General features: G+C 36.5%; 1 protein-coding gene across 4 annotated transcripts in view; it reads right to left on the bottom strand.

Moving 5' to 3' along the window:
• Nucleotides 1-12: 12 nt before the first annotated feature.
• Nucleotides 13-14965, bottom strand: part of LOC136771412 (contactin-1) — an 83999-nt gene continuing 69046 nt past the window's right edge. For all 4 annotated transcript variants that reach the window (XM_066723711.1, XM_066723714.1, XM_066723712.1 and 1 more), the window contains 9 exons: nucleotides 12128-12286; nucleotides 10571-10720; nucleotides 10038-10108; nucleotides 9155-9389; nucleotides 6903-7006; nucleotides 6055-6244; nucleotides 5436-5548; nucleotides 5043-5199; nucleotides 13-3219 (listed from right to left, as the gene is read on the bottom strand). In XM_066723711.1, the coding sequence (XP_066579808.1) occupies nucleotides 3143-3219; nucleotides 5043-5199; nucleotides 5436-5548; nucleotides 6055-6244; nucleotides 6903-7006; nucleotides 9155-9389; nucleotides 10038-10108; nucleotides 10571-10720; nucleotides 12128-12286 (1256 nt within the window). In that variant the 3' untranslated portion in view covers nucleotides 13-3142. The remainder of the gene's footprint in view (nucleotides 3220-5042; nucleotides 5200-5435; nucleotides 5549-6054; nucleotides 6245-6902; nucleotides 7007-9154; nucleotides 9390-10037; nucleotides 10109-10570; nucleotides 10721-12127; nucleotides 12287-14965) is intronic.

The following is a 14965-nucleotide window of genomic DNA, read 5'->3' as shown; positions in this document are numbered from 1 at the left end:
ATAAACCAGATGTGCCATATAAAATACTTTATTTACATACTGATTATATTATTATTAACACTTATTTGATAAACTTTACACATAAGCTATGCAACAAAACACTAAAGTTTTAGGGAACGGTTTACAGCTACATGATATTGATTAGACGTCACAGATCCGAACTAAATGGAAAAGAAGAATGATTGTATGCTGAAACTTGCCATCTTTTAAGATCCATAGTGTGTGAAAAATGCACAATGAGATTAGCCTGGTCTTTTGATTTTTTGTTTCCTTAACCAAGTAGTATTTTTCAGTGTTAGAGCTTTAATAAACTGATCACTTTCAAGTAATATTATTGAATTAATTCATACAATAGTTTCATACTGCACATCACTGAAGACTAGCAATCAAATATGAATGGTTGTTAAATACTTGATAGAAAACAGCCAATTCAGCGGTACAGGCCAATATTCCTGGTGTTATATGTGAGTATCATTCTGTACATTGATTCTTAAACAGCATTTTATTTGATTCCAACATGTAGATGATTAATTAGCAGCATCTATATTTATGGTAAAAGTACTGCTTGTCGACCCAGGCTGCAGATTCAGCACACAGATGTCTTGCTAAGGTCTATAGGAAATAATACATTCAAATGCTATTCGAAATAATACAGAATCATATTGAAAGATGTGATGGTATCCTGTCCTTAAAATGTAGTTGTTGCAGTCTGCTTCGTGCCACGGTCAATGCAAGGGCCGTTCTTGTTCCGCTCTCTTCAAATTGGCTATCTCCCTCCATCCAATATGGGCAGCATTGTCTTACAGTGTCGATATTAATAAACACTAATTATAGCTTTCTTCACATTAGGGTAAGGGATAAACAACTGGTTCATATCCGACGTGTGAATGTGTGAAAATACACCAAGCACCATTTTGTTTTGTCTATATAAACTTTAATTGAGAAGACTGGCTTTATGTAAGCAGATAATACATACCTTAGGCTTATCTACATTATTTCTGACATAGAGGGTGCCATTCAAACTGTGTGTACGTCTATACCAGAAAGGCAGATTGGAATTACCTGATCAGCATGTGAGTTGTATTATTGTACGAATGTAATTAAGTTTAAATGAAGCTTCACCTTCCATTTCCATTTCATGCACAACAAAATGTACCATATTTCTCATAGATTTTACAGTTAAAGGCATTCATGCATTTGGCAATTTGTTCTGGTGATTTGTTGATTATGTAGGAAACAAAAAAAAGCACTTTTTGGTGGTTCGATATCTGGTACTCACAATGCAGAAGCGCAGCTATTGTGTATTGCATTGACATGTTTACAGCTTAATCTAAATGCAATGTTATTATTTTAGGGATAATGTATATATATATATAGATATATATTGATCTATTTTTAAACAAGTGACAAGTAATAAAAAAAAGATTTATAACAAACAAAAGAGAACACCATTTTAAGTCACTGACATAAATCTCAAACCACTTGTATCCTTCATATTAAAAAAGACATTGTGCAAAAATCATATATTACTGTAATAACAAAGTTTCCAAAGCAGAATTATATCTAGGATAATTTCTCACCGTTAATTGTATTATGCTCGTTTCTTTTTTTTTTTTAATGCGGTAATTCTACAAGATAAAAACTACCTCTAGTGAGCTAGCCAGGTTGTAGTACTAAAACATCATTCAAAGCTAGTATTTCTTGAAGCATCAGACATTGCACTAAAACTTGAGCCAACTGTTTCAGAACCACTGCATATTGTCAATAATCACACTCAGACTTATATATTAAGAAAAATAAAAAGTAAAAAAAATAAAATTGACATTCTTTACACAGCACCAGCATGTAACACTGAATTCCCAACGATACAGTCAAAACAAAAGCCTTCTTGTGCTCAGTACGTCTTCAGGTTTAATACGTCTCTGTCAAGTAAATGTGTTACAGAGGGCTTTATAATTCCCAAATACATTGTCATCACATTACATTAATGAATATTATAACTGTTGGGTAGGTGAATTAATACACATTGTTAAGAGTATGCTTATTTTACGTTTTTAAGATTGAGGCGGTTTGTGTTTAATATTTAAATCCATTTACACTTCTTATTTCTCATTCTGCTGACTAATTCAATGTTATGAACAATCACTGTTGTTTTCAATATCTGACATGCCAACTACAGAGGACCTTTACAGTTATAGAACGTAGAACAGTAAGAAAAACATTCTAGAAGTCTCATGTGTTGTTTTAGATTTGGGCTCACAATTAAAAAAAACAAAGTAAAAGCACAGACATTCTGTCAGATTATGTTATATTCAATACAATTAATAAACTATGTTTGTTATTCTATGTATAATGATGTAGGAGATATGTTGTGATATATAATGCTAATGTGCTGCCAGAAACACCATTTGGATTTGTAATGGACCACAATACAAATACAGCATACATTATATGTTAACTACATGTTTGACTCACACTTGATACACTTTTTATGCAATTGTATGCAGTGCTCTACACCGTAATGTTATAGACTTTTGCTAACTTGATGTAGGATGTACCTGAAACATTTCTAACACTTGTTTGTTTTGACTGTATCTCTAATGGGGTGCTTACGTTTTTAAAGGGGGGGGGGGCTGTCAATCATAATTGCAAACAACAAACATATAAGACAAATCAGTTACTCTTACACTTACCATTTACATCCATATTATTTTTTTTTTAAGTGTTTTGTTTATTTTTTGTTAATCAAATTGGCCTGTTCATTATTAAATGGACTTTTTTCATACGGTTTAGTTTTATAAGCGGTGGTATTCTCATTACCAGTACCTTGCCCCTTTAAACCAAGTCATGCAACTGTAAAAGATCAGTGTAAGTGTTTATATAAGGCATATTGAACAAGTTAAAAGAACTCCTTTGATACTCTTCCAAATATATTTTATAGGTACTAAATAAGGGATTTCCTGGATGCCTTTGTCCTTTTCAAATTTCACAATACGTCTTTTCCATATACATATTCCCAATGGATACTGTATTTGGCTTCAGGATGATACCAGGAATTCTGGAAAGAGCCAAAGTCCTCGTAGGTGCAAACCTTACAGAGTCCTCTTCACCAGAGTGAAGAAAAAGAAAGATGGAGCTACATTCAGAGTCCCAGGCAAGAAATGGCCAACAGGACCAGGACCAAGAAACTGGCAGACTGCACACACCGCACTGCTCCACCTGCGAAAAACAACAGAAACAAAAACACAGGTCCAACGTCACTGTGTGTGGTTGTGTACGTTCACTGGATAAATAATCTGACACGTGACATTCTCTGTCAATCTGGTCTGGACCAGATCAAAACAAATAGCAATATTAATGATTCTACTGAATGCCAAATTGACATCAAGTCCCGTTCTTTTAATTTGTGATTGTTGGGTATGTCACATTTTTGTTCTGGCCTGGATCATTATTTGGCTTCAAAATAATAACTCAACCAGATCGCATACATGGTAGCCCCATTAAGGATTATGTTAAGCACGCCATTTTTCAAAACCTGCATTTTAGACCTTTGGCAGCTTTCATTTCCAGGTACCATGAAATCAAGCTGTCAGATGCGTTCAGGCTGACTGATAAAGGATATGATGGCACTTCCTTCAATGACCGAGATCAATTACGAAACAGTAGAAGTGTCTTCCCAAGAAGGTAATGTATCCAGCGAGAAGAGGGAAGGCGGATTGAACACATGGTGGTAGTTTAGTCATGGACCACAGGCACATGGTATTACTCCTCAAACAAACTATAAAAACGTCAATGCTCAGTTCCCGTACAGTAAAGTGACAAATTATATTTCAAAACAAACATGCCTTGGTTGCAACTGCAAATCCCAAAGTACATGTTCAGTTATTTTTAAACAAAGAGCCAATACAATTCCCAGATGTGTTTCCTAATTGCTTTGTATTTGCACACATTTTATTCTGAAGAATAGCAGTTTGTGTAATCCAAACTGTTCCTGGAGAAATGACAGCTGCTTTTTGTCATGCGGACTATTAACTGCAAGAGTCTAATAGATGGGCCTTGGCGACAGCTTCTCCATTTTTTTAAATGTTTTACACTGTCCCGATTTCCTTCATATCTACACAGCTAATTTGCCTTGGAAAAAGGGCAAACTAATAAGTAAAAATAACAATAATACTTATAATAAGTCATAATAATATGAAACATATCAACTTGTAATTGGTGGCTTTGGTATAAATCAATGCACACAAATGCACATACAATATACAAATTATATATATATTCCACTGCTCTTTTGACTTGCTGGCAGTATGAACAGATGATGTCATTGATACTGACTTCCAGTCTTCTGACCCTTGAAGAGCACAGACATTTTTGTTTTGCGAAACCTTTGAGTTGATAAAATGGCAACGACCATGAGACTAAGTAACTTCTCGTTAAAACGTCTGACTGTCTGATCATGTACCAGCAGGATGATTACAAAGAACACCTCCTACACCACAATATAAAGTTATCGATTGCTGAAGCTCTTCCCTTAACTATAATGCCGTGGAACACGAGTGTTTCAAATGAAGAAATAAAAAAGGATAAATGATCACATATGAAGGTGTCAATGGCAGACATGTTGTCAATGAGCCATATCTGGCTGCTGAGATTGGCGCTGTTTCCGAGTGTCTGAGGAAAATGAAGTAGTGCTGTGCAGGAACTGAATATCCAAATTGTCCAAATAACATTTCAGATCTGTCCACAGAGGTGTCGGTTGCTATGTTTATAACACAGAGGACAACATTTAATTTGAGTGCAACGACTTGACCAAAGCTAAATCAAAAGCTTTTAAAGACAAAAGCGGACTATAAAATGTCCTTCAATACCAAAAGACCCCAAACCTACTATCTGAGCGCCTCATAATAATCTTCACAGTTCTCGTACAGAGCCATGTAACCCATGGCAGCAGAAATGACATTCCTGTTCTTAGGAAAAGGATCATCATTTGGAAAAAGTCATTTTGTTAACTTCTTTGAAAAGATTTCCATCGACTGAATTACCTGAAACTCTCACTCGAGCCACGGCACCGTCTCCTCCTTCACTGTGCGCACGGACCTCGACCACATAGTCCCCTTCTTTAGGAACAGGGAGTTCGATGTAATGTAGGCCGGTTTGGAACAACTGGCCATCAGCTTTTCCTTCCTGCCTGTACAATACCTAAATAGTAATGATGATGAAAAAGAAGAAGAAGAAACAAACTTAAAACCATAAAACAATAAACCGAGGCAAACAAAGTACCATATTCACAAATATTACAATAAATTCACCTTCAAGCAATTTTGGCGATTTCAGTAAACCTTTTTCACTGATCACTGCTGCACCATTGTTAGCATATACAAACAGACTGTAGCGTTAGATAAATACTAAGCCCTGTAAGAAAGAGCGTGTCTTACCTTGTAGCCATCCACTTGTGACTCATTGGCCAAAGGCACGACATGTTCCCAGGCGATATTCACCCTTTTACCAACAATATATTTTTTAATTATCCTTGGAGGACGGCTGGGAGCTGAAAACACATTGACACTGTGTGATTAACTGCAGAAAGCTGTAAGTGCATCATGTACATATTGTACAACACCTCAGAAATGACAACCAAGTTATTCATTCATTTTATTCTTTACTGAAGCAAATGGTCTGGGTTTGCAAGCTCCTCCCAGGTCGGACATCTTGATTGGCTCCATCGTAAAACAATTTACACGATTCTGGAGATCTGCTTAATGATTTTCATGATAACTGTTCCTGCACCTCATCCCTTTATATTCAGAAGGATCTGTGCGATAACATGGTATTGCTCTCTATATTAGACATACCTAGTCGTGTTATTGTGCATTTCCCCTTAAAATACTGTCCCCTTATTTGAGCCCATTCACCCTTCACAAGTAAATAATTTCTGGCCTAAACTGAGCACCTAAATAATTAATACAATCACATATCTTATTCGCACACTTTGATATTAAAAGTTTCAAATTTCAGTTTCTACATTTTCTTCTCTATTTATGGAAATGTCCTTACGCGCTTTCTTTGAGTAGATCTCGTAGATGTCGCTGGGTGGCCCGTAGCCAGCCGAATTAAAGGCTCGGACTTCAATGTAGTAATGCGAGTCTGGGAGCAGGTTTTCTAGCCTGGTCTGATTCTCGTTTCTGGAGACAAGAACCCGCTGTGCAGCCGCTTCATTGTCGTATATCTTTCTCCAGTACTTTACCTGTGCAGATGAGAAAGCCCAATACATTATCGGCGCTAAAAATAACATTTCACCACAGAAGGAGAGAGAGAACAACCATGACAAATGCTTTCCTTCTTCCTATTGATTTCAAGTCATTGTTTTGCCTCCATGATTGGCATGAATATACCATATATCTGTATTTAAAATGTAAAATATTTGTGTTATTATTATTATACAAATGCAAACTTACTTTAAAGGCTTTGGGATTGAAGTAATCTCATTTTAAGGCTTGGGGTTTTGCTTAATTCTGTGATATAATTTACTCAATCACCTTCCTAATCTGTTCTGAATCCTATGCCTTAGGTTTACTATGTGTGGGGTCTCAATCAAAGCTGTTCATTGCCGATAGAGAGGAACACACAAACAAACATAAAAGGCTTTTTGGGAGAGAAACAAATTCAAAGCTGCTAATGTGACCCAATACTCCAGTTCTTAAAGCTTATTTGCCTTTTTCTTAATGTTTGGAATGTTTTTTTAATGATTTCTCACAGCAGATGATATTTGAATAAACGACAAAATAGTAGGTGGATAAAAAACATTGGACTTCATCTCAAGCACTTGTCCTGGAACAATTAGTTTTAAAATACGGGGATAATGAGCCACACTTTCTCCCATAAGAGCTGCGCACATGGCTTACCTGATAACCTTCTATTGACTGCTGGAGCACAGGCAGCCATTTCACTATGGCTTCACTGGCAGATAAGTTTATGAACACGACTCCCGTGGGGGCCTCGACAGGAGCTGAAAGGTTAAGACACTTTCTGTGTTTACTGTTAAAACTATTTCACTTGTTCCACAGGCAACAGAGCTATATGACACTATTGCCAAAGTTATTGATCATCCATGGACTATTGCCTGAAAGACATGATGGCAGAACCTAGTAGAAATTGCACTGTGATTAAGCCATCTTCTGTTTTCAGTTTAAATGTGTGTCATTCATACTAAACTGCTGAAAATGGCCAGCATGAAGCTTAGAACATGAAGCTTATTTACATGTATAGTATGTCTACATAATTTTCATAAATTATAGTAGTACCCGACTATTTTTAAAATTTACAAGATATATATATTTATTTGGCATGTTACGAAAGGACAAATACTGCTGCAACATGTAGTTTCCCATGCTGAGGTAAGCTCTCTACACATAAATTGTACAAGTTATGGCTCTCAGTACATACTGTCTCCCTTCCAAGGAACTTTCATCTGTTATTTAATCTTAAAACTGGGCATCATGTCAACTATGCCTCCGAACAGTCAAGAGCTGTGCTGAAATACGTGGGGTTTCCAAGGTAACTGAGCATTTTATTAAAGCAGAGCATCGTGTAGCGGTAGTTGCTTGATTGTCTTTCAGTAGCAGTTAATAACTCGACTAAATACTCAAGATTGCTGGATATATTATCACCTCACTTCTGTCTGCCCACATACTGCTTATTAGTTGCACTAGAAACCTTGAGGAAAAAGTTATCAAATGGTAGGGTAGTTCATTTTTCAGATTTGGGCTTCCTAAAGCTGAATATTGATGTTGTACAATCTTACAGTGAAATACAAACAGTATAAAAGTTGGCAACAGCTTACTTACTTAAAACAATCAAGTCCTACTAAACATTCAGAATAAAGTATGCCCTCTAGTGCAAAAATAGGTTATAGCAAGCAGTTTCAACAATTCCCTTTCAGATAGTTAGTTTCAACCAGGCGCTTACAGGTTTTCAGGCAAATCTCAAGCTTTGCAGCCCCAGAGACGCCAGTTAGTGACACACAAACATATAGGGGACCTACCTGAAGACAGGGACACAAGCATTAACCACACTGATGTAACTGTTAACAACAACACAGTCCCAAGTCCCCTAATCCCCCAGCCAGTGTCTATTTACATAAAGCTTCAGGGGGCGTCCCTCAGTCCCTGTCCCTGAGCCAGGAGTTGCAGCTCGACAAAATACAATAAAATGTATTGATAGAATTTAATTGAATTTCAAGCAGCTATATATAGAAGACTCCAGAGCTAGTATGCTATTCTCATTCTTGGTGAAATTAAAATAACATTTGCAAATACTTTTCAGAAGACAATCTGATATTTCTCTTTGCTCAGTACTGGAGGAATTTACTCCTACAGAGAATTATCACTGAAAAAACATGACTGGAAAGAGTACATCCTTCTGAAGACTGATTGAAGGATAGCATAATTTGCTATTGTTTTATTGATCTCGTTTTGCAGTTAAATTTTTTTCAGTCATTTTCAGTCTGACTGGGTTTGTAGGGTTATTACCATGTTGAAAACAAACAAACAAACACACCTGTAATGCATTATAAGGATGAGAGAAACCAAGTTTATATTAAAGTACCCAATTCTTTTTGACGTTCTGTTTTCTCTGTTAGCTTCAAAGGAGGACAGAGGCTTCAGGCAGATTTGCAAAAAGTTACTAAATGGATTAATTCACAATATTTCTGACCTAAGTAGTTTGTTCTGATTATTTAAATTCAAATATATTACTCACACACACACACACACACACATATATATTGATCGCATTATTTTGTGTTGTCAATAATAATATTAACATTAAGTTATTCAGTTATTTCATTTTGAAAACCATCGCCAGTCAGCATTTGTTTCCTGTCAAATACGTTGTCCGGTTTTCGGTCTTTCAATTCTATTAATATGATATACACCACTGCTTTCTATATCTTCCTTTCCTGTTTTGAAAATGTGTTGATGGTACCCAATCATGCCACTTTCACAAGCCTTTAAAATTAAAATAATAACGGTTAAGCCTGCAGCCTACATTTGACTTCCTTCCACGTTAGCAAATAATTCCAAGAAATGTTGGAACGAAAGTGGAACATGTCAAAATTATATTACATTAGCAAAGCCATTCCTGATATATCACTTACCATCCTGAGCAGAGTACACCACCGCTGTCAGACTGTAGGGGCCCTCTCCCTTGTTGTTGAAAGCTTTCACTTTGACTTGGAACTCGGTGGAGGGGGTAATTGATGAATCTTTGTGCACATAACGTCTTGCTTCTGGGTCAGCTACGGTCACCTTTCTCCACTCCTTATCTCCATGTGGTTTGAAAGCAACAATGTAGCCATAATTTCTTCCAAAGTGGTATGTTTTAGGCACTGGCTGAAAACACACACACATAAAACATATCATTATCCAGGCTGTGCTTGCAGTGGAGTTGCTTAGGATCTCCAAAGTGGAAACAAAATAAGAAAACAGACATTAATCTGCTGGTTTGGCTCCAGACTAAAAGACGCCATTTGCAAAATCTGCTGCTCATCTAACATTATTAACATCTTATTACAAGGCCTGCTGAGCCAAAAGAAAGTTGAAAGCCATGGACATTGCCAAACATTTTGAGGAAAAGAGCCTTTGCAGTTGAAGGACCCTCAAATACAATCAATGTACGCCAAAGAGATGGTTTGTATGGAAACAAAGTAACTAATCTGGATTTAGCACAGATGTTTGGCTTGACTTTTGTCATGGGTCTATGCTGGACTAAAGTGCAAGGGAAAACAAGTTTGCTGTCAGTTTTATTATTTACACCTTCTGTACATTTTGTGCATATTGTTTTTCTTTTTATGACCTGATTATCTAACAACCATAAGGAAAAGCAACTGATAAGTCAGCAAGACACTTGAGGGTGAGGCATTTCCCTGTTTTTCCACCAGTATACATATCTTTGCTGCCTGCCTTTTTCAAATCATACTGCAATTGAGACCCGTACAAAGAGAAGAAAATCTTCCTTGCCAGGAGGATGCCAGAACCCACCGTCCATGTAATTGTGAGCTCCCTGCTGGTCCCTCCTCCCCCACCAATATCAGATGGGGCGACGTTGGGAACTAGAAAGAAGACAGAAGATCAAGCTTTTTTATGTCTACAGGGAGCTTAGCCCTTGAAAGCCGCAGCTAATTCATTATAAACAACGCCAAACAAACACATGTGGTTCATACAGTTACAATAATAGTGCCTTTGATAATTATCTGTGTGTAAAGCAATTCCAAAACTAACACCTAGCTGTTAATATAGGAACGATGCCAATAAAGTAATCAAATCAGCAAAGGCTTTGTTTGCTATCTGCAAGATGTGATTTTTCTTAACTTTTCTCCATTTAGCAAAGAGTGTGTTTACACATCATGCTCCTCACTTCTATGACATTTAATAAATTACGACTGATCTCCCCATGTTCATTTGCTGCATAGCTAATGGAAAACTAGAACGGTAGAGTAGTTGTGTACTAAATTATGTTAAGAAACTTTGATATAATATATTTTATTAAAACCAGTAATGTGTGGTGTACCTACCTGCCTCCAGAGTTGTGATTTTTGGAGAAGGAACGCTGGGTTCTCCTGTCCCTAAAGTATTTGTCGCTATCACACGAAATTCATACTCAGTCCATGGAATTAAATCAACCACGTTTGCCGTCTCTGAATTCCCTTCGATGTTCAAAGGTGCTGAAAATATTACAAATTTTGATGTAAATAATAAACGCATGACAACACAAGATAATATGGAGAACAAAAATACGGAATTCCATCTCTTCTAAATCACACACTACTGGTTACAAATTCAGAGGAAGTGATTATTCAATTAAATTTATGTTTGGCAGAGAGGTAATGATTTCTTGCAGTGCTGAAGTAGGCAAAGCACTTTCATATTAAACTCTTTAGAGCACATTGGGACCAGGGTTGTAGTCAATTATAATTATGTATGCTACCAAATTATTTCTTTGGGAATTGAATACTTTTGGAAGGAGTGCTGCTGATAGTATGTGACATAAAAAACCAATTAAGGTGTCAAAATCTCAATGCAATTGCCTGTATCCCTGTTTTAACTATTGGTATGAGCTACTTAGTCAAGCACTGCATTTACCAATACACATGTGATTTATGGAAAGCACATATACATGTTACACGTACAGGTAATAAAACATGTTGAAGTTATTTTTGTTGAAAATCAACAATGTATTCAGAGAGAGATCACATTCATTCTGAATCTAAAGCACACCATTTAAACACAGCTCGTTCTCAGCCTTAACATTCACAGCACTATATTATCTCCATCAAAAAGGATCAGCGATTGAACACACTCCTGCCATTGTTTATTCATACAAAGCTTCAAACATTTGGTGCAAGTCAACCACTGGAGAGAATTAAAAAGTATAAAACTGAAATTAACTTTGACACGGGCACTTTAAAGCTCAGGGAACACACATTTAATCCTATAGGACACGTACCTAATTATATACAGTTTACAAAAAGGTTAGACGTAATTAGCACGGAAATTGTCTCGTGGAATTGCTTGAGCCGAACTGCCAACGTGATGAAGACGTGACAATGAGAGAACGCGATGATGGAAGTGACAGGTAGACTTAACAGGCCATTTATAATAAACTAGTTATTCAACAAAAAATCCCTTGCACTGAAATTATATCCCTGAGTTTGTCAAAAGATTTTCATACAGTCCGCACACAGGCATCCTTAATATTCACATAGATGCATATGCTTATTATAAAGACAGCAGAGATGAAGATGGGAACAAACTCTAAGGACAGATTTAAGGCCCAAACATTTTTGTTAACGTCTAGATTTGGGTCTGTACATTAATGTAAATTTTACAGATGCTCCTGTATACATAATCTGTGTATACAATTCTATTAATATAATACAACATATTTTCTCAATTGATTATACATTTTTCAATAAGGACCTTTGTTGGCAAAAACTACATGGCACATTTTCTAAGCCTACAGCAAAGTTTACGTCCATTGGTTTTGGTTTAGTTTGTGGTGGTTTTGTGTGGTTGTACTGGACTTGTATTAGGTGGTAACATTACTTAATTATAGGAGTCCAAAAACTCACATGTTTTAGCATCTTTCCATTTGTCTTCCAGAAAGTTCCTGTACTGGACAGTGTATCGGGAGATGGGGCTGTGGTTGTCAGTGCCGCGGCTCCAGATGAGTTTGACTGACGAATCTTTGATGTCCTCCACTCTCACACCCCCCGGAGGCCCTGGTGGTCCTGCACAGATAGATCATAAGATCATAAAATCAAAAAGATTATCCAAAAGAAGACCAAATATGAAAACAGCTTCACGAGTTGGTCATTTTCTTATTACATTTTTTTAACCTTGTTTCAATCAACTCCAAACGGCTAAAAGGACAGAAAATCAGCAGGATTGCAGACGATCCCATCAATATCCCGGTACAGTAAGTACACTTTAATTTGAAATTCTTTTTCATGTGTCCCACTAAGGGAGCACAGACAGCACAGTCATGATTCACAAATAAAGCCTTCCAGCAGGAAATCTCACTCCCCCATTGATAAAGAAAAATAATGAACAATTGATGCTTTTAACAGTATGGGTTCAGTGCCTTGGATTAAAAAAGGCTTTATAGAGAAGCAGACTGTATGATGCATTAAAGCAGGAACGCATTAAACCATTTCCCCTGTATTAAGTGAAGGTACCCCCTTTTCTTCCTTTTTAATTTGTAAGGAGTACAATGTGCGTAATGGGAAAAGCAGATCATTAGCTTCACGAGCCCAACCGTCGAGAAATCAAAACAGATCTCCCTTTCATCTCCACGAGGGAAACTGCGAAATAAAACATACTTTAGACATGGGGGGCATCAGGTCTTCAAGTGTGTCGTACCCGTTATAAAATTCTGTGGGAGTACAGATTCCTTGCATTTGTGTAGTAAATTTCTCTTTTTCTTCCTCTCCTCTTTCTGTCACATTTTTCTCCATGATATTAAACATTTTGTGCAGCCCAATTCACCAACAGACACTGTAGATGTAGTCTGGGATACATTTTACTACAGGCAAATTATATCCAAATACAAAGAAGTTTTTTAAAGATAAACTTTATCATATTGTTCATCATGAAGTGAAAAGGGAAAAATATTCAAAAGTTTCAGCTGCTGAACATTAGATGTTTTCATAAATATTTTTGTATTACGGTTTTAACTAAAAGACTTTCATTATCCAGCTTTACAGTATTAAAAGTGATGTCAATATGTTTCTTAGCCAATCTGATTATGCACATCCTAAAATGTGTTATGCTCTGTATTAGTTTGGAGATGAACCAGTGGAAAGTTATTTAACATATTTGAAATGTCACTACACAACGTCTGCAATGTGTTGCCTGACTAACTGAAATAAAGAGTAAAACTAGAAGATTAAACTATTAGTGTAAAGGTCACATCTTTTTCTTCTTCTTCTTGGCAATCTAGCTGGTTCTCCGATTGCAGCTCCAGTGTTGTGTTTTGCTGCGGGCCAAACAGCAGGACAAACATGCCCATCCTCTGGACAACTCGCTGCAGTGTAGAACATACTAGATACTTCCCTGCATTGTGGATGTGTCATGGGGCAATGATTCATGTGTCAGAGTGTTTGTAGTGCCTCAAAATCATTTTGTGTTACTAATTACACTTTTTGACCTCCAGTCAAAGAAATGTGGGAAACGGTGCTCTCTAATGTCCCCGTGCGAAACTTGATACACAATGCATGACAGGAATCTCGAATGTGTGTCAAGTAGTTCAATAGATTCAGGCTTTTCGAAACTCGGCGAACTAGCAATAAAGGCAATTTAGTTCATCTTCTGGCTTTTATGTAACTTCCAGGTGCATTTTGTGTACTTCTACCGATTCCTTTATTGTTGTAAAACTCAGAACTGCATTTCTTGTTACACAAATTGCTTGGGAATTTTGGAGAAAAATCCACCCACAGTGGGCTGTACACTTTAAGATTGTCAAACTCTTAAATTAAAACATTACAAACAAAAGAAAACTTTTCATCTTTTCATCCTGCATTCAAAAACCTCAACATTGAAAATGACCACAACAAATTTGCTGCAACTGGCCCAATGAAGTGCATTCGTCTCTAAATCACGTAGCAGAACCAGTAGGTCACAGCTCTCTGTAATACTGTGAAAAAATATCACTCAATTACCTCAGCTTTCCTGTTTTGATTTAATTCTTCCGCTCATGTTTCTACACTGCTGAGATTTCACCTGTCTTTCAGCACCTGCTTGAAAGGGAACTTATACAAAGTATCCAACGCACTTGGATAAAGTTTCCAAATATAGCTGAGACAACTTTCTATAAACACAAAACTCAGATTTATGATTGATTACAAGTGTTTTATTTAGATTCTGTCACCCATATACATGTGCATACATATAAACTACATGTGCCAACTAATTTACTGATCAGGTTTATGCTTTTATTCTCCTACTGTTTGAAATCACATTAATAAAGGGAAAACTATCTATGTGCTCCCATAGAGTATATGAAATAAATATTTAACTAGTTGTTCATCTTTTCATATTTAAAATGTTCTGTGTGAATAAAATTAACATGTTTAGTAGAATACGTGTTTCTTTTACAATTCAGAATCCTTTGTAGTTCCAACACATTTTTTGCTTTCCATTCACCTTCTTCCCGTTTACGATACGAGTTGCAAAAAATGTCTATTTCTCATATGATGTTAATTAAATGGTTTCATAAGGCGCAAAATGGTCTGGACTTTGTCACTGATAATATATGTGGCTGGAGTCCGGTATTTAAGTCAGCGCAATGTCTGTTATTCTCCAGGTCACTGTGAACATTTCATGTAAACACGCTTAATTGAAAACAGCTCCTCCAAATAATTAATGCTGAACTGTTTCTGCAGTTTGTTACACTGAGTAAACTAACATAT

The sequence above is a fragment of the Amia ocellicauda genome, chromosome 15 (assembly GCF_036373705.1).
Source record: "Amia ocellicauda isolate fAmiCal2 chromosome 15, fAmiCal2.hap1, whole genome shotgun sequence".
Classification (NCBI taxonomy): domain Eukaryota; kingdom Metazoa; phylum Chordata; class Actinopteri; order Amiiformes; family Amiidae; genus Amia; species Amia ocellicauda.
The sequence above is the reverse complement of the archived record's forward strand: the minus strand, read 5'-3'. Positions and strand labels throughout refer to the sequence as shown.